Here is a 24,107-nt window from a genome sequence, read left to right as displayed (position 1 = left end):
CTGTCGGTAAGCGAGAGTAAGGATGTCCCACTTGATTCGTGCTTGTTTTCCCGCCCAAGCTAATTTTATCAGAAACGATGTGAGAGTGCCTTAAAAGACGGTTGGTAGAACCATAGGGATATTGGCAAAAAGAAATCAGAAACGGGGGAGTATTACCATTTTCCTAATGGAGACCCTGCCCACAAGCGATAACGAAAGCCGGATCCAATTCTCAGTCTCATCCTCCAGTCTGCTGATTGCGGCCCCTTACTTCTCTCTGAACACCACTTCTGAGTCCGTATGTATTCTGACTCCTAGGTACCACACTGGCTCCGTCGTCCACTGCAGCATGTAATCAGGTGTAAAGGGCTTGGTAGCCGAGGTAAGGGGGAACATTGTAGATTTTGTCCCGTCACCGTGCCAAACTTCACCACTTCCCTCAGTGTAGGTGACAGATTGTGTTCAGGGTCTCTTGCATAAAGCAGCGTGTCTTCTGCATACATAGATACAATCAATTCATAACCTGGAAATCTTATACCTCTCTGCTTGTGATACTCTCAGAGTGCGCAAGCCAGCTGCTCCGCCACCAACTCATCCCTGTCGCGTACCTCTAGTTATATGGATTGGAGTAGTAGCTAGGTTGCCTATCTTGATTCTGGCAGTAGGTGAGTTGTACAAGACCCCATCATTTGCAGGAAGATGCTTCCCAGACCCAGTCTCATCAAGACTTGCTTCATGATTGGCCGCTTGACCGAGTCAAACGCCTTTTCCATGTCAAGGAACACATCCACAGCTTGTACATCTTGTCTAGTGTGCTGTATCGCCCCGAACACAGTTCTTAGGTTGTAGGTCAAGTTTCTGCTGGGGACAAATCCCGCTTGCTCTGGGGCCACTAGTATCTGGACCAGTGGAGCAAGTCGAGTCGCCAGAATCTTGGCGTATATCTTGCTATCTACATTCAATAGTGATAAAGGTCTATACAATGAGCAGTCAGCAGGAGTCTTGTCCGGCCTCAATATAGCTACGATAACCGCCTCTCTCATCGAGGATGGCATGATACCTTCACAGTACATCTCTTCCAATAACATAGCAAGGTGCGGGACCAGCAGGTCTTTGAATTCTTTATAAAAGTTAACTGTAAGGCAGTCAACGCCTGGCGAGCTACCAGTTTTCATGTCTGCCAGTGCTGAGGTTATTTCCTCCAGGTCCAATGGGCCCATTAAATACTCACTGTGTTCGTTTGTTGGCCAGGGCAGTTTAATGTACGTCACATAGTCCAAAATGTCAGCATCAGTGCCTGCACTCTGTGAACTATAGAGGGGCGAATAGTATTGTCTAAACGGTTCCGCAATCTCTGTTTCATCCGTGAGGGTCTTCCCTGTCAGTACCTCTAATCTCTGTCACTACGGTAGCCCCCATATGCTTCTTCAGGAGCGAGGCTAGGACCGCGCCCAGGTGCTCCCCATCCCCATACTTGGGGGCCGTCGCATAGTTGCCTAAATGCTTGATCTCCAAATCCGCTGCATTGTGATATTATTCTAACAGTGTATGGAATTCCATTGCGTGACAGCATCATCGGCTCCATCTAGCAACCTTTGTTCTAAGGGCACATTCCGATAGCTGCTTACGGAGCACCCGGAGGACTCCGGAGTGCTTGGACATGGCTTTCCTGCAGATGTAAACTTTAAATGCTTCCCATACTACCGTAAAAGCGTCCACAGAGCCAATATTGCAGGCAAAGAAGTTGTCTATAGCATCAGCCATCTCTGATTTAAAAACTGTATCCAATAGTGAGTATGGTGGGAATCGCCAGGTGAAAGGGGGATTTATTTCTGTGCGGTGTCTAACACCAACAAAACCAGAGAGTGGTCTGAGAGTGCGGGGAATCACTGAATATTCATGAACCCGATTGCAAATCTTCCTAGCCGCCAGCCAGTAATCTATCCTAGAGTGTAGATCGTGAAAAGCAGAGTAGTGTGTGAACCCACCCTTATTCGTGTAGTCACCAGACATCACCCAAGTCTAACTGTGTCATCGCATGCCCAATTGTGCGTGCCGTCGCAGTAATGTGGTGTTACAATCCTCCCGACCTGTCCTGCCGTGGGTTCAACACGCAGTTAAAGTCGCCCCCCCCCCCCAAAGTTGATTTGCCTCCCTCCCCCGTATTCCTGCATCCTTTTCAGCAGTGACTCATAAAATTTCAGTTTGTCATAGTTAGGGCCATATATGTTGACCAGTATCAGGTTGGCACCTTTCGCCTTGCATCGTGAAATCGCAAACCTACTCTCCTGGTCAGTGACAAGTGGCCCCAGTTTTATTTTAGATTTAGGTTTCACCCAAGTAACCACCCTGCGCCCGTGCGATGTGAAGCCTGCTGCATGTATATTTCCCAGCAGTCCCCTGCTTTGGAGCATGCTGCTGGTCAATGGCAAATGCGATTCCTATAGCAAAGCTATGTCTATGTTGTGCCTCGACAAACAATCCATGACTTTCCTTACTTTCCTATAATCATTGAGGCCTTGCACATTACATGTAAGGGCCCTAATCTTGCTATTTGCGTCTGAGTGAAGTGTACCATTAGTTGCCATCATGGTGGTTGTGTAATTGTTGGCAGGACATGTAGTTGCAATAAAAGCTACGTATATCTTGCCAAAGAACTGCGTTATAAAGAACTTCATAATTCGATAGTCTCTGAGCCTCGCCTCCCACCCACCCACTCCAAGCATACCCCACCTCTGCCATGGCGGAATCTCCCCAAACAATCCCCAATTATCATATCTGAATTCTCATATGACAATGTCAATCTTTCAACAAAATTTGCCTGTCTCTGGTTGTGGTGCTCACATGTGGGCGGTTGTTGCCAGCCTTGTATAGTAACTTAACCTTATTAGGCTATATGCCTATTACTGCCGGTCATTCAGCACATCTAGAGCATCAGGTATTAAAACAACTGTACCAGTCTTGCCCAAAAATTCCCAGTTATAGTGGTGTCTCAACCCAGTATGCTCCATGCATTCTATCCAAACTTATAAGACGCTGTAGAAAATCTTAGTGGCTCTGTAGTTCTTGCCCCGCATCTGCTGTCCATTACAACTGCAATTTAAATGATGCCCAACTTAGCTGTGAGCATGCTTGCCTCAAATGCTAGTCCTGGTCATCAAGGCTGCCCCCGGTCGCTCTCTCCTGGTTGTTCTGCTGTGTACGGCGCTGCTGCTCTTTTAACCACTCTTTCAGGGCTTTCTGTAGAGATTTGGGGTCTGTGAAAATCGTCGATCTGACCTGTCAGTTAACTTGCCGTCTCGCCGGGTACAACCTGGCATAGTCCAATTTTTGTTCCTGAAGCTGACGCTCGAGTGGTGCAAACTGCCGGCGAGCCTCCTGCACGGGGATTATGAAGTCCGGGTAGAGTGAAATAGCAGAACCCTCATACTGCAGTGTCTATTTCTCGTGCGCTGCCCTCAGCGCTGCATTCATATCCCTGTAGTTCATCAACTTAGCAATGATAAGCCCCGGGGGACCTCCAGGAGCAGGCCTCGGGCCCAGCGAGCAGTGCGCTCTCTCTACCACGAACATTGCATACAAAGTTTTGCTTCCCAGCAAGGTGACCAGGAGCTTTGCAACAAAGAGCTCCATTATCCCAACCTGAGTGGACTCTGGAAGGCCCGTAATTCGTACGTTGCTTCTTTGGAACTATGCTTCTAGGTCATCTGCCTTATCTTGCAAGGTTTGCAATGCTTTCCCGATCCGCTTATGTTCTGTATCCATTTCTGACTGTGCCTCCCCTACTTCGGTAACTCTGCGCTCATCCATGTCCAGCCTCTCCACTTCGTTATCCATCCGCTCAGGCATTCTATCCATACGATAGGACAGGGAATCCAATTTGGTATCAATAACTGACAGGCTTTCCTGCATGGCGGCAAGCATTACGCAAATATCTCCTTTCACCTGCCCAGAGGAATCCTCCTGCGCGCCGGGACCCCCCTCGGGCGTGCTCTCTTTTGTCCTGGGCTTCTACTGCTCGAAGGTTATGTTTGGCTGTGCTTTATCCACTTTACCCATATTGGTTGCGATATACCAGTAACGATTGTGGGTATTTGCACTGATCAAAACCGCAATGTGGAGCACCACTATTGGTCTCTTGAGGGTATCTTTACTTTCCCAGACTGCCACTTCGATGGGAACACAGTATGGGCGCTGCTCTGTTCCCCAGCAGTTACGGCCATACAGTTGTATAAATTTGCACACGTTAGCTAGGTGAGCACAGTAACCCAGCGACTACTCCCTGCTGCAACACATTCAGTGTAATCTGCACCTCCGCCATCCACAGTCAGTGCCAGGGATCATTAAAATCAATATTCTCACTGGCAGCAGCGCTATCCGGCCCTCTGCTGCCTGCAGTGCAAGTCTTCTTAGTGCCAGCTCCACAGTATCCAATCCGAGAGATTCCCAACCTCAAAGCACTAGGTCTCAAATGCCACTTCACCTGGTTAGGCTCAAGCAGCGTACGTGAAGCTCAGAAGAACTACGTGCAATTTCGCTGGTTGTTTTGAAGCGTGCAGTGCGCCTCACATCACCCTCAGGTGCACCGCACTGTGGATCGTTGCAGCCCGCTCTGCAGCAGCTGCACTTCGTCTTCCTGAAGCGCTGGGCAGAAGAGCAGGCGCCAGGCACTGCCCACGTTCTCTCTCTCGCAGGGTGGTGTGCCCTCGGCTCTGTTGGTGAGTCCGCGGACCCCCAAGCACACCGGATCCTCAATGCCAGGGCCGCTCCACCTTAATTGTAGCTGCTGTTTTTTCTCTTGGGAAGCTCCGTACTTACGGTGGCACCCTGGGCCTATTGCGATCCGGGATGCTGGGCAGGCTGAAATCCACTCCCAATTAGCCGTCTTGTCAGAAACACCGCTTCGCGATTGCAGCCGCAGGTACAGCAGGAATCCCCCAGCAGCTTTTTCCCACCGATCGTGGCACGTACGCATGGCTCATCCTGTTCCAGGTGGTGCGTATCTCTCAGTTCCGCTCTAGGCCCCTTGACGCAGGTCCAGGGCACTGTGATCTTGCTTGCTTTCGTTGGTTGCAGGCCATTTGATCACCTGTAAAGTTGATCGCAGCATGGAGGGCACTTAACAGCACACGGACCGAGGGGAGACAGTCTGCATAGATCGCCCTGATGCAGGATAATTGATGAATTAATTGATGGCTCAGCGGAGCTCTCGTCTTAGGCAGCCATCTTCGGCTCAGGCAAGCTCCGCTTTGTAGTGGTAGGGTTGTGGTGCACCGCAACCAGTGAAGCGTCATCCTAGGCCTCAGTACAGCTATGAACCTGGGACAGTTGACACATGTGCTGCACACAATAGAATATAGGAGGGAGGACCTAGCACTGACATATGTGGATATCACAAAGGCATTTGACACTCTCAAGTAGGCATATATGATATAGGTTCTCAATCATATGGGGTTTGGCCCAATCATTTATAGCTGTATCCAGCTCTTATAACCCAGATCGGGACTGGACATTTCTGGTGTCCTTCGTTGGCCCCTTATCACTGTTCTTGAGGTCCTGGGAGCATTGGAAGAAACCAAGAGGAGCTACTCTAGAAAGTCTGAAAAGTTAAGACTTCAGAGACATCCTGGGCATTAGCAGTAGCTTACAACAGAGGTGTGAAACTTTGATAGGACTGCATCTGATACAGCTTCCAGACTTGCTCTGCTGGAGGAATTGGTGCTTCAAAAAAGAGACTAAGTCCAAAGGTAAAAATCTTGACCGGATAAAGGCATGAAAAGTATTAACCCAACAAAAGGACTTCAGCTGCCTTGAAATTAGAATTTTCTCTATCAGTTCCCACCAAAACCATCAGCTTCAATGAGGCCTTGTCCAACTGCTATTCCACTTTGAGAGGACTTCGTTGGATACAGCCTGCAACTTAGCCCCAGTGGAAGCTTTAGACTTCCGTAAAACGGACTAGAGGCTATATATAGGAAAGTCATCAATGGTGATTTCCTAATTGCGAATTCTGGAGAGACACAAATCGCTTTTTTTTTAATGTATGAAACTCTTTTGAGTTTCATTAGCGATTCCTAGTGGGTTGCAATTAGATGTACCTCATGAATATTAATGGCGTAGGTGGCAATTTGTGACCCATTAGGAATCAAAGTTATCACAGGGATGGAAGCCTGCTGTGGTCAGCAGACCACCATGTCTGTGATTTGCTTTTAGGTTGGTGGGGATTGGAGTTCCATGTCTTGGCCGCTAGGTAGGAGAAGGATCTTCCCCCGGTGGTGGTTCTGCGAATCCGTGGCGAGGGCGAGGCTGGCAGATCGGAGCTGGCGGGTGGGTGTGTAGATCGTGAGGCGGTTGTTGAGGTATTTGGGGCCCATGTCGTGGAGGGCTTTGTGTGCGTGGGTGAGAAACCTGAACGTGATCCTCTTGCTGACGGGGAGCCAGTGCAGGTCTCTTAGGTGGGCGGAGATGTGGCTGTGGCGGGGGATGTCCAGGAGGAGTCGTGCAGAGGCGTTCTGTATGCGCTGGAGTCTTATCTGTAGTTTGGCTGTGGTTTCTGCTTAGAGGGCGTTCCCGTAGTCTAGTCGGCTGGTGACGAGTGCCTGGGTGACCGTTTTTCTGGTTTCGCTGGGGATCCACCGGAAGATCTTTCGGAGCATGCTCAGGGTGTTGAAGCAGGATGATGAGACGGCGTTGACCTGCTTGGTCATCGTGAGGGAGGAGTCCAGGATGAATCCCAGGTTGCGTGCGTGGTCCGTGGGCTTGGGGGCAGTGCCCAGAGCAGGGGGCCACCAGGAGTCGTCCCAGGCGGAGGGGGATGGTCCGAAGATGAGGACTTCCGTTTTGTCCGAGTACAGCTTCAGACGGCTGAGCTTCATCCATTCTGCGACGTCTTTCATTCCTTCCTGGAGGCTAGCTCTGGCAGTGGCGGGATCGTTGGTGAGGGAGAGGATCAGCTGGGTGTCGTTGGCGTAGGAGATGATGTTGAGGTTGTGTTGGCGTGCGAAGGCTGCGAGGAGGCTAATGTAGATGTTGAAGAGGGTGGGGCTGAGCGAGGAGTCTTGAGGGACGCCGCAGATGATCTTGGTGGCTGCTGAGTGGAAGGGAGGAAGGCGGACTCGCTGGGATCTGTCGGCGAGGAAGGAGGTGATCCATTCCAGGGCTTTTCCTTGGATACCGGTGTGGTGGAGGCGTGTAGTTAGGGTGCGGTGGCAGACCGTGTCGAAGGCGGCCGAGAGGTCGAGGAGGATGAGGGCAGCCGTTTCCCCATTGTCGAGCATTGACCTGATGTCGTCGGTAGCTGCGATGAGGGCGGTCCCAGTGCTGTGGTTTGCTCGGAAACCTGACTTTGAAGGGTCAAGGGAGTCGTTTGTCTCAAGGAAGGCGGTTAGTTGTTTGTTGACGATCTTCTCGATGACTTTGGCGGGGAACGGGAGGAGCAAGATGCGGCTGAAGTTCTTGAGGTCCGCGGGGTCCGCAGTGGGCTTCTTCAGGAGGGCGCTGATTTCCGCATGTTTCCAGCTTTCTGGGAAGGTGGCGGATGCGAAGGAGGAGTTAATGATGTTCCGGAATTGGGGTGCGATGATGGAGTCTGCTTTGTTGTAGATGTGGTGTGGACAGGGGTCGGCTGTGGAGCCGGAGTGGATGGTGTTCATCATGTGGGTGGTGTCTTCAGTGCTGACGGGGGTCCAGGTGCGCAGGGTGGTGTAGGGGGTGTTGGTTCGGTGGATGGGAGCGTGGTGTGGGCGCCGAAGCTGTTCTGTATGTTGGCGATCTTGCGTGTAAGAATGAGGCGAGTGAGTCGCAGAGGTCCTGCGAGGGCGTGAGGTCGTTGTTGCTGGCTCTTGGGTTGGGGAGTTCTTTAACGATGCTGAAGAGTTCCTTGCTGTTGTGGGTGTTGTTATCCAGCCGTTCCTTGAATGCCGCCTTTTTTGTGGTGCGGATCAGTTGGTGGTGTTTGCAGGTGGCGTTCTGGAGGGCTGTCATGTTTTCTGCTGCCAGGCTTTCTCGAGGGTACGGCAGGATTTCTTGGAGATTTTGAGGTCGTTGGTGAACCACAAGGTTTTGTTGCTGCCTGGTCAGCTGGGGGCATTCTTCATTGGTGCAAGGGCATCGACGCAGTTGGTGAGCCACTGTGTGAGGTTGCGGGCTGCTTCGTTGGAGTCTGTTGTGTTGCCGGGGGTTCTGGCTCAGGGAGGTGGTGAGCTGGTCGTTGGTGATCTTGCCCCAGCATCTTCGGGGGGCCTGAGGTGGGTGGTGGTGGGTCATGGTTTTCCTGAAGCTGAAGTGGACGCAGTTGTAGTCTGTCCAGTGTAGTCTGGTTGTGTGGCTGAAGGAGATGTGGTTGTTGGTGGAAAAAATTGGGTCAAGTGTGTGGCCGGCGTAGTGGGTGGGGGTGTCCACCAATTGCTTGAGTCCGAGGTTGTCCGGTAGGGTGGTGGTGGTGTTGTCATTGTTGTTTTCCAGGTGAAAGTTGAGGTCCCCATGGAGGATGTAGTCTGAGGAGGTGAGGGCAAGAATGTACATGATGCATAATGCTTGCAACAGCCAAGCTGCCCTTCTCCCCCCTCCAATTGGCACATCAGAAAATGCACAACTCCCTCAGTGTAGAGGACAATTGTGGCATCATTTATTTGGAAAAATAAATATCAAAGGATGTTTACAGAACAAAGATGTGGTATGGTTGAATTCTAAAATGTAGACAGGAATCTTATGATCGTAAACTGTCAGAATGGTCTGTAAAATGGTGTCCCCCTAGCATGATGCAGTAATAGGAACCTAATGCAGACACTACGTAAAACTAATTTAGTGAGTAGTGTGGAGATGTTTTGAGATATTTTAATTCTTATAATAGTCTGGCCAAGTAATACTGTCTACAAGACCAAAATAATACATCCTGTAGAGTAAACAATAGGCTGGGGACAAGATGTGTTTTGAAGAAGGTGCTATTAAACACACATATCGCAGAAGATCACCATAAGAACGACGATTTCAAAAATACAAAAAGTTTGACATTATTAAGAAGTTGCAATATGCTCAGGGCACAAATGAAACAGTAAAAGAGATAGGTAAGCGACAGATCCCGAAGAATGACCTTCAGTAGAAACCATTCTAGGCACCTATACGATGAAAAGGAAAGTAGGGCTAAATCACTGGAAAATGGGTGTAAAAAAATCAGGATTCTTAACCTGGCTCATAGTCTCTACTAAGTCCTACCATTAACCAATCAAAGGTCAATAAGTGAAAGACAAACTGTTCAGCTTACCTTGAGTTGTAGTTCTAAATATGTTATACCTGTTGTGTAGATTTCTACTTTTATGTTATGTACCATCCTTTTGTTGTGTATTTTTCGAGCAGCACTGACCAATAATAATTGCTGCTCTCGTAAAGCATTAAAACCACATGCATGGCCCCCAGGGCAGCCCTTAAAAAAACAAAAGGCTGTAGAGTCCCGGAAAAGGGGTATATGTTCTATAAATTGCTTCCAGCGACACAGAAATTACAGAGCACTTAGCAACATTACTCCAAAAAGGAAACACTCCCTACCATGAACCGGGTGAGAGACCTTCTTCAGGCCATTAGGCTGCAGCTGAAACATACAAGAATAATTGTAGGCAATAGGGATGTATGCATTGTGTTGTTCAGAGAGCAAAGGCACCTTGGGGCATTAGGAACTGGGTACATTCTCTTTGTCCAGAGAGGGGCAGATTTTCTGGCACAGTGACGGGAAGTAGTCTCAGAGAAGCACACAATCTCTGCATCAGTGCCAGCCATATTCTCTTTCAGAACAACACTAACATTGGCAGGAACAGTGACTTGCTCTCTAGCAGAGTTTTATTGGGTATACTCTGTGGCACAGTATACCAATACAAGGTATTGTTGGATTCTGCAATACATTACTGAGAGGGCATTTTGTAGGGCACAATAGTTTGAGGACATGTTGAGATATTATATTCTGTTCACAGTCCTAGTATTTGTTTGTCCCTAACACCAGGTTCTTGAGTATGAAGTCTTGAGGACAACAGTCTCTGGGTGTTCAAGTCATTTTGTGGCGTAATGTACTGAAATTATTGAGGCCTTTTCTGTGTAATAATAATGCTCTTAAGGTATGTGTCGCAATTTTTAGAGGCCAGCGTCCTAAAGGCACATGAGCAGACTCTCTGCTACTTAATTCACTATATTTTATGTATATAGTGGATTGTGTGATAAAATATGCTGAGGCCTTACGCCCATATTTTGTGGCGTATAATTTTGTGGAACACTATGTGGTACAGTATCCTATTGGACTGTCCTCTCACTGTTTTGCAGAGTCAGATTTTCTCACAATACCTTGGAGCAATAGTTTCTGAGGTTGCTCTAAAAGTAAAGATAAAACCTTTTTTTGTGGCAGCGAGGTTATCTCTAGCGTAAAGGTTTTCACCTACTTGGGTGTAGTATTCGACCATAGGGGTACCTGGATACCACAGCTAACATCCAAAGCGAATGCGGTGAGAAGTTCAGCCTCCGCAGTTTTGGGGTTCGCTTAAAGATTAGGGGGGAAACCCACAGAGGCGATCTTGGCTATTTACAAAGCCAAGACAGTCTCTATTGCAAGATATGGGGCTGCAATTTGGGGTTTTGTAAAACCTGACCGCATCCAAACGGAGGAAAACAAATTTTTGCGGTCATTGCTGGGCCTACCCCAGTCTACAGTCTACAGCAACTTACTCCCTACACCTTGAGCTAGGTCTAGGATACATCACAGACATGATAAAACTAGCTCTGATCCTGTTATGGATTAAGCTCTGGCTAAATCCGAACCTTAGCCTTAATCATAAGATCATAAAAGATTGTCTTAAACTAGATCACATGAGGGATATTCAGTGGTTGTCCTATGTAGTCTTTGCCTGTGAAGCTAGGACGCCCTGAGATTTTTGCTAGACCAGAATCCCTGTGTAAAGCAGATCTAGTGTGGGTGAAGACTTATTTTACTAGGCTCTGTGTTGCCGAGCGTGAAGCGGATGAGCTAGGTAAACCCTCTGTGAGGGCACATGTAATGGTAACCACATCCCTTGAGTTGACTCCTTATTTGTCAGTGGTGACACATTTTTTCCATAGATGGTTGCTGACAAAATTCCGTTTCAATCAAATCCATATGGTTCTATGGGATGAGAAAGGTTGGTGTAGGCTTGAGGATTCGACTCCATGTAAATGTGATGACCACTCCGCCCAAGACACTGCGCACTTTTTGTTTTTCTGCCCCTTGTATTCTGAACCCCGGAACCGATTTGTAAAACCAATACTGAAAGAGATGAGATTTACGCAGTATAAGCCCGCATTGCCATTTTTGCAAATGATGGAAGCCCCCGTAATTATGTACTGTATCGCCAGTTTTTTGGCTGCATCTTTAAGAATGAGGAGCTCAAGATTGGACTTTTAACGCTGGAAGCTAACTATTTTTGTACCATGTATTTAAATAATGGATTGTTGGGCTCAAAATGGAAATTAAATTGTGTAATTATCTTTTTATAACGGGTTTTAATTGTCATTATGACTGAAATTGTATTAATTGACTTTTAAATATGTTTTAAATAGTTTTATAAATGTCTAGCATACTTTTATGATTTTAATTAATCGAATAAAGTGGTATATTTAAAAAAAAAAAAAAAAATAGTTTCTGACACAATATGTTAGAGATCCATGGCCAGATGTATCGTAATATTGGTGGCAAAAGATGGTCACAAATTGCATACTGGCCTTTAGCGACCAATCTTGTATTTTGTGGTGCAGCCTATACTAATATTTTTCATCTCAAACGTCCAGTCGTACGGGTTTGTAGAATAACTTGCCTAATTAATCTATATACTATCTTGTCTCAATTCCTAATTAACGTTTTGCAGATATAAAACAACAGTACAGCCATACAGTGCGAGTGGCTTTTGATACAAGAATCTGAGGGGAGAACCTCAGGTTAATAAATAAAAACAGGTATAGATAGGGATAAAGAGACCGATATTTCTTTCTAAATAGGGAGGGCATTAGCGGTTCGGGGCCTCTTAGGGCGTATATTTCGCCAATCAGGAAGGGAGGGTTCCCTGGGGGGTGGGGGGGTTGGTTCACTAGGGTTAGGGGAGAAAAGCAGTTAAAAAAGTCCTCATGTGCCACAAAACATTATTTTTTCTTTTTTAAATTTAATTGTCAATATATACGCTCGAGACAAGCCACAATTTATAGTTTAAAATTCTGTTATGTCTCAAGTTAGACAAACTAAAATCCTTTCCTGGAATTTGAACGGTTTAGGAAATCGAAAGAAACAACTGAATGTTCTCCATTTTTTGGAGAGTAAAGGGGCTTCCTTGATTTTCCTACAAGAGACCCATTTAGAAGCAGATGATTGTAGAAAACTTTTTAATAAGAGTCAATGGGTTCAAGATGTTTTTTGTTCCAAACAACTAGGTAATACGAGAGGTGTAGCAATAATAATTTGTGCAAATAAAGGAATTGTTATGCATGATTGGGTCACAGATCAAACAGGCAGGTGGCTGGTTGCAGTTGTCTCAATTAGTGCAGTTAAATTTCTATGTGGGGTTTATTATGGCCCAAATGATGATAATCCATGTTTTTTACAGAAACTAGAAAATCACATGTTGCAATATACTATGCCCATTGTATTAGGAGGTGACTTCAATTTACTATTAGATCCTGCAGTAGATCGCACCTCTAAATCTAAATATAAATGCCCCAAGAAATCCATGATAGCCCTGAAAAATATTATGAAGGAGCATTTGCTATGTGATGTGTGGAGAATTAAGCATGGCACCCCTAGTGAGTTTTCCTTTTATAGTAAAAAATACCATCAATTTTCTAGGATAGATTTCTTTTTGGTTAATAGAGCATTACTTGTAGATATTAAATCTATTTCCTATATTCCAATCGGGCTGTCTGACCACTCAATAGTTGAGTTAAACATTAATTTCCAAAAGAACTCTTCAGAATATAGGTGGACCTTGGATAGGACAATCTTGTTAAAGGAAGAGTATAAGACAAAAGTCAAGGAGAATATACTAGAGTTCTTTTTGTTTAACCACAATACTGCCCCAGATAATATAATATGGGACGCATTCAAATCTGTATTGAGAGGTATATATGGTTCCCAAATGGCTCTGACCAGAAAGTTAAAAAAAGAAATGGATATCAACGATCTTAGAGCGATTAAATTAAAAGAACAGCAACTTCTTTCCGCCATCCCTAATGATAAATTTGGCATATCAAGATTGGAAAAAGAACTTTCTGAGTTACAAACAAAGTTTAGGTTAAGAAATGAAAAAATAATTAGAGATAAATGGGAAATAAGTAAACTGAGAAATTTTGAATATGGGGAAAAATGTGGGTCATTGCTAGCTTGGAAAGCCAGGTCGGAGAGGACCAGGAATAACATCAAAACTTTAAAACAAAGAGGAACGGGCCTTGTTCTGGCTGAAGATGGCGAGATCAGGGAGGAAGCTAGATCTTTTTACGAAGAACTTTACTCTGAAAGCATCAATAATTCAAAGGATGTGTTAGAAAAATTGGCAATTTTGGGACACTTACCACAATTACGCAATGAAGACACAGCCTTTTTGGTAAAGGAAATAACGGAAGGGGAAATTAGATCGCAAGTGAAAAAGATGGCAAGGAACAAAGCAGCAGGCCCAGACGGTCTGCCAATAGAGATATATAAGGACAACATAGAAGAAATTTTGGGCCCACTGCAGGCACTATTTAACGATATTTTTATCCAGGGAAAACAAATCCCGCCCTCTTGGTCAGATGCGACAATCTCTTTAATTGCAAAACCGAATAAAGACCCGGAAATAATAGGGTCGTATCGACCCATTTCACTTTTGAACTCTGACCTAAAGATTTACTCGGGCATACTAGCAAGCAGGTTGGCTAAGGTTATAAAGACTATTATCCATCCTGATCAGAGAGGATTCATTCCTGGTCGACAACTGAACGAACTTACATTTCAAGTGATTGGCGCGATTGATTATGCAATCCAGAAGGAAAAGCCACTTGCGATTGTGGCAATAGACGCTGCCAAAGCTTTCGACTAGGTGAACTGGCCCTATTTATGGAGAGTGATGAAGAAATTTGGCTTTCCTGAGATTTATATTAAAGGCATTGAAACCCTATATAGGGGGCCGAGAGCAAAGATTTTGGTGAATGGGGGCCTGTCAGAGTGGTTGAATATCTGCAGAGGGACAAGACAGGGATGTCCCTTGTCTCCATTATTGTTTGATATATATATCGAGCCTTTTGTTTGTGTTTTAAGGCAAGATCCCATAATTTCCTCTTTTAGTATTGGAGAATTATCCATAAGGACTGCACTATATGCAGATGATCTTCTCCTGTATACTTCTAATCCCCTAGTAGCAATCCCAAGATTATTTAGTCTAGCTGAGGACTTTGGTATTGTTTCCGGTTATTCTATCAATCGGGATAAAACCGAGGTTATGTGTTGGAATATCCCAGTTCGTATTCCAGAAGCTAAACCAAAGATGAGATATTTAGGTGTATTCTTAACCCAGAAATTGGAGGAAATCCCTAATACTAGTTGGGAAGAAGTAATAAAAGAGATTAAAAGACTTTTGTCTAGGTGGAATGCACTTCCTTTCAACATTTACGGTAGAGTTAATTTGGTTAAAATGATTATATTACCAAAGGTGACGTTTTTGTTTAATTCTATTCCTTTAATATTTAATAAAAAAGATATTATGAATCTACAAAGCAGGATAGGATCCTTTATATGGGCAACTAAGACTCCAAGGATAGCCTGGAAGAAGTTGAGGAGAGGATTGAAAGTAGGAGGACTATCTCTTCCAGACTTATTATTTTATTGTTACGCCTTTCAAATTAAAAATTTTAGGTTATTAGCCAATAAATTGGACTCAACTTCCAACAGTTTGCTGTTTCAGGCAATGTTGCAAGATCTACCATATGACGCAGATTTTTTTTTGTTTAAATTTGGGGAAAAAAAGTTCTTCAAAAAAGTTAGACTGAAGCTTTTGAAAGCTGCTCTATATTACTGGACACAGTGCTGCAAGTTACTCCATATTTCTTATTACCATTCATATGCCCCGATTTGGGATTCCCCCGGCACCCCTGAATGTTTAACTGACCGACTGGCCCTTCCATTGAAGAGAACTGGTCTTTTCAGATGGGGCGATTTAAGCGATGAATCAAGATGTTTAAATTGGGACTTTCTGGTAAGCATAACTGGCGGCACTCTTACGAGATTTAAATTTTATCAACTTTCCGCCTGGTGGGGAACCCAATATTGGGGTACTGATGATGATAATCTGTTTTTGAGATTCATTACTAGCTGTAGTGGTAAGAAGGGAGAGACCGCCAAATGCTACAAAATCTTACTGGATTACAAAGATAATCTGGAGTTGGAAATTACCAGGCTATGGGATGTTAGCCCGGTCTCGATTATCGATAACTTAGAGAATCTGGAAAAGTTGTGGTCGGATTCTTTCTTGATATCTCTGAAAGTAATCAAACCGTCCAACTTAAGAAGAAACCATTTATACACAATGTATAGAGTTTATTGGACTCCAGCTAAGCTTTCCAAGTTGTCAGTAACTTCGTATTCGTGCCCCAGATGTAATTCACAAGATGCAAACGACATTCATATGTTTCTAGACTGCCCAAATATAAGCAACTACTGGGGGCAGGTGTGTAGATTTCTGGAGGAGGTTTTATCTTTTCCAATTATATGTACTCCCAGATTGGTATTCTTTGGTTTAATTCTGAATTATGCTGTCAATAATCACATATCACAATTTATATTTTATGTAATAGTGATTGCTAGAAGAGAGATTTGTAAAGTTTGGAAGTCGGCACTCTCTCCGACGTTCGCAGACTGTCTCAAAAACATCATGGTGGTGAGTAAATTGGATACTTTATGTGGCGGTGAAAAATCTGCTAAATTATGGTTGATGCTAAAAACCTGGAGCGAAAAATGATCCTAATAGTCCAATGATTATGCCAGAGGTTCTGTGGTCCTGTCCTTCCTATGCAGCAAGAACCAGTACGAGAGGAAGTTGGACGGGTAACAATCCTACCTCTGGGCAATCTTCAAAGGCTATCCATAACCAACAAGGGCCGTAACGGAAGGTTGTGTCAGTGGCTTGAAGAGCGCTAAATCAGAGTATTAATTGACTGGTGGCATGTATGAGGACAAAAAAAAAAAAAAAAAAAAAAAAAGAATCTGAAAAACTAGGCTCAGAACATGCTGGGCTCTCCCATGTTGACAAACAAGTTAGCTACAGAAATCAACCAAGTAGCCCGGACCGCATTCGAAGAGCACGAATCAAGGATAGGAAACGTAAAGACCATGGGCCAGAAACACTGTCTGCAGTCAGGACTGGAAAGGACTATAGGAAACCAGTGTGGTCAGCGCACTTATGTCCGAATCATGTGATCAAAGCAAGGCTCTAGTCCTCATCACTCAGAGTGTGGGGGATGGGGAGGGGGGGTTGTTGACGGGTGCATAGGTGTGTGTACCACGTTGTGGGCCTGAACCGTTTTGGGTTTGATAGCAGTGAAGGTGAAGCGTGGAGGGTAGCCGGGGGAGATGTGGAGGCATGGATGGGAACCCCCTCTTTTGGGAGGAGGGGTGGTAAAGTGTGGAGGGAGGAGGGGGGAGGTTTGCCTGCAGGGGTTTGACTCCTAAGCTCCAGCAAAGGGCCGAGGGGAGTGGGTGGGTTGCACCCTGCTTGCCTCCTGCACTGGTCATAGATGCCTAATTAATATGAAATAAGCATGCCACTATTTGCAACCCTCCTCTGATTGGCAACAAACACAGGAATGGTGGTTTTCAAGGAACATCAGAACACCACAACTGTGTTTGTATTCTTAAATTGGAAACATTTTTTTAAGCAGAAACTGTTCCTTAATTGAAGAAGTGCTGCTTTTTTTTAATTCTTGCTGGAGAAAAATTATAGGGATTATAAGGGGGGTTTGTTAGTGTTACTCATTTTCGAAATCTGAAATGCTTTTGCAACTCACAACATGGGTTTCAACCCTACTAAAAAGCTGTTTTGTTGTCACAAACCCTGTGGTATTGGGAATTACAAGGTTTGCAATTGCAAAATGGCATTGTACATCTGGCTCCCAGTTTGTGGCACAGTTTTCAATGGGCATTATCAAATACTACACCCTTTTGCAAAAGACATCCTTTTTTTGAAGATATCAAGGAAGACTTCTCAAAATTAACCAAAAGCTCTGGTTCATGGAGAAGTGACCTAATTAGCCTATCTTCCTGGTAGAGGCGCACTACGATGCGTTTCCTCCTTTCATTAGCAGCTACTACTGCTATGCAGTCAAACAAAAGCCTTGTGGCATAGTTCAGACTGAATAGTAGGCCCTGCAAGTGCTACAGAAGCATGGATCTGAAATGTCCGAATCGTTTTTGTTCAGAAGTCTACTGCACATTGCTGCATCCAGAAAGGTAACTAGCTGAGCATCAGTATCTTAGAGATTCCATGAACATGTTACCAAACCTTAGATCTAGAGTAGGTCTTAAGCCTTTGTCTTTTTTCTTTACCAAAGGCTTAATTTAAAATATTCCTCCTTTCTGAAGCTGCTACTTCCTTGACACACACTGGGGAAACATCCTGCTGGAAATAAAGTAGATATGCTTCGAAATTGCAATCTGCCCTTTCTTCATGATGTCCAGGACCCAGGTATCTACGGTTCTCTCTTCCAGGCAAGATAGTTAAGTAATGTATAATCCACCTGTGTTCTAAATAGTGTAAACGGGCAAGTACTTGGTTTTAGGTGCCAAGGAAGGGTATTTGCAAGGTCTACATCTTAGAGAGCAGAATAGCTTCTTCATATAGAGAAGAATTTAGGCCTTGACATCTCCCTTGCTAATGCGACTGCGAGGCTTTAAAGTTCTGAAACACTTGTTCATTATGGCCGACCGGTTGAAAGGTGTAGTAGGTTGTGCTTTCATTTCAGCGCCGGGACACTCAAAGTAGCAGTGTGCTATATAGGTTCTGCCATTCAATAGTTTGCAAGCCCACAGATTTAAAGATGTTTTTATTTATTTTAATAATGTGTAAGGCACAAAAAACAAAAGGATTCATGTCTAGATGACTGAATCATAAAGTTAAAAATCAAACATTAATGAAACCCCCCAACACATATTGATATAGACAACGACCAGGGTATCTTGGTTATGCAGAAGGTTTGTATTAAGAATTAATCAAGACATTTTTACAATACCAATTGTTGCTCAAAGGCGCGAAGTTGAGGGCCTTTGAACAACTGTTGATATTGTAAAAATGTCTTGATTAATATAGTGTTGCAAAACAGACCGATCAATTGATGTATTTAAAGTGTGCTCAAGCATCAGCCAGTGCGCTCTTGGGGCTGTGAGATCAGCTGAGAACAGCTAATACACAATAGTGATGTGAATCAAGCTAAGAAGTTTGACAGATGTACTCAGGGAAAATAAATAGTTCTGGTTCACGGTGGCTCTTAGATTAGGAGTGAAACAATATCTGTTAACATTTTTCACAGACTCAGTGGGGCATTTAACTTAATACACTTCAGTACCAAGGGCTGTTTTACAAATGACCTTGGGGGCGTAACAGACGTGTGCCCCACCAGACACTGTAGTATTACAGGAGAGGGCACACGCACTTGTGTGCCCTATCCTGAATACAGATAGGCCTGGTTTACATCTAGCACCAGTGTTATGCTTGAGGGACATTCCCCCATTTGCATAGGGGCTTAGCCACAAGCAAATGTGGGAATCACTTTGCCTGTGAGCTATATGATAGAAGTGGGTGTGGAGGCAAAGAAACCAAGATGTGGCAAAGAAACCAAGATATGTATACAGTCAGTGCGCCCCCGAGGGTAGCCCTCTAAAGGGATTTAAGGGGTCCCATGGACCCCAGATATCCCACTCCAGGTGGGTACAGCCACTCACTACAATCTCATGGAGGGATCTCGAACTCCTCTTTAACCTGCAGGCGGGTACTGCATGCACAGAGCAAGAGGACCAGCTGCATCAAAACACTGGTGCTTCTTCCAATAATGCGCTGCCCTTACTGGGTAGTAATAGGGCGCACTATTCCTGTTTATGCATGGCGCACACGTGTAAAGGTGCACCGTGTGCAACCTGAGACAGTGGACCCTGTTTATAATACGGCCCTGTATGACACTTTGAATGTAATTTCCTTGCTCACTGGTAGTCAATGTAACAACTTTACCCTGTGACGTGTGTTCTATTTTCCTGAATTGAGGTTGCCTTCCCTCTGCCATGTGTGTTTTTGCATTTTGCAGCTGAGCTACTGGCTGCTTTGGAATTCCAATGATAAAAGTATTAATATAATCACGTTTTAAATTGACTAAAGCACCATTTAAATGTTGTGTGTTTTTTTTGTTCGATATATATATCGGATTCAAATGTTTCAAAACGCTACAGAACAAATCTGTGGCACAAAATTAAGCTCTGAACCCCAAGCAACTCCCACATTGTTCGGTTTATTATCTAAAGAAGTTGGAATGCCAATTAGTATAGGAGGTTGATGGAACCTGTCACTATTTAGGAGTTTTTGACTCCAGCTCATGAGTAGCACCTCCGTTTTTGCTCCACTTATCTTGATGCCACTAGTATTTATTCACAAAGCCACGCGTTATTGCCGATTAACTGCAGTTAAGCAAATCGTAGGTAATACGATTACACCTTACGAGCCCATTGTCTAATTTTTCAGTGTAAATGCTGTTGTTGTCCATTTTATTCCATAATAGTTCATGGTTAATTCCTGAAGAGGAATACATTGGCAATTTAATAGGGATATGAGTGAGATCCATATTTATAGTTTTCTTCAAGTTTTGTACATTTGCATAAGAAAATGAAAAACATTCACAACACACTTTCAGACCCCAGTGCAAAGATATTTCATACATATAATTCATAGGATTCTTTTTAAATGTATTTGTGCACTGTATATTACAATGTGCTGGTGTGTGTTTTTTTTGGGTTTACTGATAAAACAAATAATTACAATGACTTTAGTGCTCCTATTAATTATGGTGGTTATAAATGAAAAAATGCCACACTTTACACGTCCCCGAGTTACCATTAATGTAAGGATTTATTTTTTTAGTCCAACATAGATTTATCTGACACAGCAATTAAAATGGTGTCAAAATATTTCCTTTTTTATACACTGGCTCATAAATCCCAGATGGTGAAGGTGCGATTTGGTGCCTTTGTCTTGTTTTCTTTTTAGGCACTACCTAATTGCACCTTCGTCTCTTCTGTTGTGAGTTTTGGCTATGACCCTACTTTAGTGGGCCTTCATCAGATCTTTTATGCGCTTAGGTATTTTAGCCTCAAAGCTAGTTTAGCGGGCCTTCATTGGGACATTTATGAACCATTTACTCTGCATTCCTGTTTTTGTTGTCTGATGGCAAGCTTTGAGTGTTCATATTACATGGTATGTCTGCTACAGCTTTATGACCTCATAGGATTTGGTGTACCCGGAGGAATGCTGTAAACTGCCCTGCAAACCTGTGGCTCCTGTACTCTATTTAGAGTCAGGGGAATCTCTGGGTTATTACCATCGCTGGGGTCTCTCCACAGGCTCCACTAATAACCCGTTTTCTAGCGACGATTAAGCCACAGGACCACAGGGTCATAGTGGCTGATCTTCCGTCGTTTATTTTATCTTCCCATGTCTGTTATGTGATGCATGACGGATAAAAGCAGAACAAAATGAAAAATGGTCCTAAAGTTCATGAAGAAAACTGCATGTGTCTCGGACCAGTTATTGTTGGTGTACAGAAAACAAATTCTTGTTTAGGGAGTTTGTTGTCTGTGTACAAACGTTTTTTTGCTTTACATTGCACCTGCTTGGCTAATCCAGGCCGAATTTACCTTTGTTACTGTTCAGTGATGGATAATGTAGTGCCTATTACACACACTGAATAATAGTATATGAAACGTGATGTTGTATATGCTTTGATGATTGCTGCTAAGCATTTTACTCATAAACCTCATTCCCTTCATTTCTTTAGGATGACTGATGGACATACCTCAATTTCAGAAGACTGAGTCAAATACCTTTGACATTATTATTGGACCGCACTAATTATATGGACTTGGCAGCGCCAAACTATAAGATGTCAAGACAAAAATGATAGCCTTGCCTAAACAGTTCTTATTTATAAGTTTGGTTTTCGGCATACTGTTAGGGAATGGAAGGGTTCAATTGAATTCTCCAATAATAGCCCTCAATCATGTGCTGGAATTGCTGAAACACTGAACACAGCGTTGATGCCAAGGTGTAAAGAAGCTCAAAACCTCCGTATAAATGTGCCTATTGTTTGACACTTGCCTCATTCTTACATTCATCACTGTGTTCTGGTATTTACTCAGCTAAACTTTCTCTTTTCTTTTCACAGAATCCCTGAGCTTTGAAACCACTTCCTTTAATATTCTGTTCTCAAGTAGAGCTGTTTTCCAAAGTATACATGCACCACAAATGGGTTTGATTTCTCCACTTCCATTAGTTCCTAATCCTGTGCTCATAAAACCGAAGTATTTTTTCTTTACATGTAGGCTTACCTTAATCATGTCTCATGTTTGCCAGCTTCAGCAGAACAAATCCTTATGTTCCAAAGATCCAGCTAATTAAGCAATGTAGACACTAATTCATTGATTCAAGATATGAACTACATTTGTGCAGGTGCTTTTGAGTGGATAAAACTTGGAACCAAAAGTGTGTGTGCATTTTGTTTATATTCCCTACATGTCACCAAGCAAGAATCCTTAGTAGATCTGACTTTATGCAGGATCGAGTAGCGCAGTAACAACCATAAGATGATTTTGAAAACTAAGGTACAAAACCTGCAATTCTACTTCAAGGCCTACCCCTCTATCCAGGAGAATTATTTATCCACATAAGAAAATCTAGAGCATTCAAGAAAACCTACCTTAGCTGTGGCCCACAAGGCCTTTGCTATTTACACCTATCGTATTATTTCCCTGTATCCAACTTGACAGCATTCCATAAATATGCATTTATAAGGCATATGCTATGCGTTATAAGGCATAGGCGTTCATAAGGCATATGCTAAATCTATTTGGTTCCTTAAATTTTCCTAAATTAACATCCACATCATCCCAGTTTAACCAAGGTTTGAGGACCACAAAATCACAATAGGTATCTTAGTATTCTGTACTAATAAAAGATAGAATGAAAGACGAAAATGTTGTACTTAAATAAAGTTTGTAGTTAGCAAACTATAAAAAAATGACCAAAGTGATACTGAGACCAAAAAAATATATGTCAATAACCTATTTTACTATTTGAGTATCACTGCTTTTTTAAACATGTCCCTCTGGGTCTTTTATAGGTTCAGTTTAAAGCACTTTGTCCAGCGTAGAAGGTCACACTGAGGTACACGACATTGCCTTGTTGGGTTGGTTGTTTTATGAATGTCACCTGAACCCCGAGATAGCAATATAAGCCCACATTACTCATTGTATTTTGTTTCCATATCACATGATTTATAAATTGATTTTAGCACTCTTTATAAAGATTTAAAGCATTTGAGTGTTATCTGTTTACTAGTCATAGTTTGCCTGATACTACAGATATGCCTGTTAAAAAGTTTTAGGACATATATGTTTTTCTGCAGATAATGTGTTAATATTTAAAATTTGTTTTATGCAACAATGTGTATTATAATTGACACTTTAAAAGCAAAACACTTTATAATGAAATTAAAGACATGCATTCTAATGTGCTTTTTTGTAGTACAGTAATTCTATAGAGTAGACTTCCCAAGGCATATATAAAGAAAGAAAATAAAGCGCATTGTGGTACAATATAACTTTTTGCTTAGCTCGTTCTATTGTTACAGGGTTTATCTTCACACACTCTGGAAGATTCATTAGTAGGTGCTTGGATCAAAGATGGGACTGCAAGTGTTAGTTTGTCAGGTGTTCAAACTAATGGTCTAAGAGCCGCACTGTCGCAGTGAAAGCTTTTTTTTTTTGTTTGTTTAGGGAAGCAAAATATCCTGCAAATGAACTCAGCACTGTGAAGTATGGGGAATAATTCAGCTATACCTCTTTTCCGTGAAATGTGAGATTGGAACCACTGGCAAACATTCAGTAGGAAGGCTCATACATATAATATATACATAGACAAAATATTCATGTTTCAACCTCATTCTGTTCCCTATTGATTTGGGGATTGTTTGCTGCATTTGACTAACCTTAGGGTAATTTTAATAAATTCATCAAGAATTTAGCTCAATTCAAGAGGAAGGATAGCCATAAAAATCATAACTTGATGCATGACATGTAGTAGTTTAGGATTGGGAATATATTTGAACAAGGTTTGTTATACATAAGTGATTGTACGCTTGGTCACATGCTCAGTGGCCTGAAAAAAAATACACATATCAAATCAAGGCGATCTCTTACACCTTGTTACATGCCTCCAGTTATACCTAGAAATATGCCCCGGGTTCTCCAATGTGCAACTTGAATAGTTTGGTTTCCCTACATTTCTGTGACGAGTAACTTGATTGCATTTCAGTAAAAGAAAAGGTCTTGTTTTGATCCTAATTATTTGTATGAACAGCAACATTAATTATATGTATCAGTTTGTTTGCTGAGCATATATTTCGACCTCACTTTATGCTGCAGATTTCTGGTGCATCTCAGAGTTTCGTGGCTTTGTACTTGTGTGCAAGACAATATGTATGTTATGCCGGCAATGCACACAAAGAACTTTTAGCCACGATTCATAACAATAATGTAAAGTGTAATAATAGTAAGCACATAACATTTCCCCAAATTTCAATTGCTACTAAAGTGTCTGTTTGAGGCATACGTGCTGTAGATACACATGCTTGGCATTCTTCTGCCATCTAGTGTTGGATACATCGGTTTACAAGTTGTTTTTCTTTGAAGAAGTCTTTTCGAGTAATGAGGTAAGGTGACTCCTCTTTTTGGTGATACTGCACATGGGTATTGAGTCCACTGTTAAATTGTTTTCATTCCGCCATCGGGCATGTATTGCGGCGCTACGGTTAGAGACCTTTTTTCGGAGTCCCTTCAATGCGTAATTCAC

General features: G+C 43.2%; 1 protein-coding gene across 1 annotated transcript in view; it reads left to right on the top strand.

Annotated features, from left to right (window-relative positions):
* The window catches only part of ARPIN (actin related protein 2/3 complex inhibitor), a 193,449-nt gene extending 170,592 nt beyond the window's left edge, over nucleotides 1–22,857 (top strand). The window contains exon 6 of the mRNA XM_086958156.1: nucleotides 21,037–22,857. Coding sequence (XP_086814282.1) covers nucleotides 21,037–21,045 — 9 coding nt within the window. The 3' untranslated portion in view covers nucleotides 21,046–22,857. The remainder of the gene's footprint in view (nucleotides 1–21,036) is intronic.
* Nucleotides 22,858–24,107: the final 1,250 nt, after the last annotated feature.

The sequence above is a fragment of the Lissotriton vulgaris genome, chromosome 2_1 (genome assembly GCF_964263255.1).
Source record: "Lissotriton vulgaris chromosome 2_1, aLisVul1.2, whole genome shotgun sequence".
NCBI lineage: Eukaryota > Metazoa > Chordata > Amphibia > Caudata > Salamandridae > Lissotriton > Lissotriton vulgaris.
This window is presented reverse-complemented; position numbering and strand designations above follow the sequence as displayed.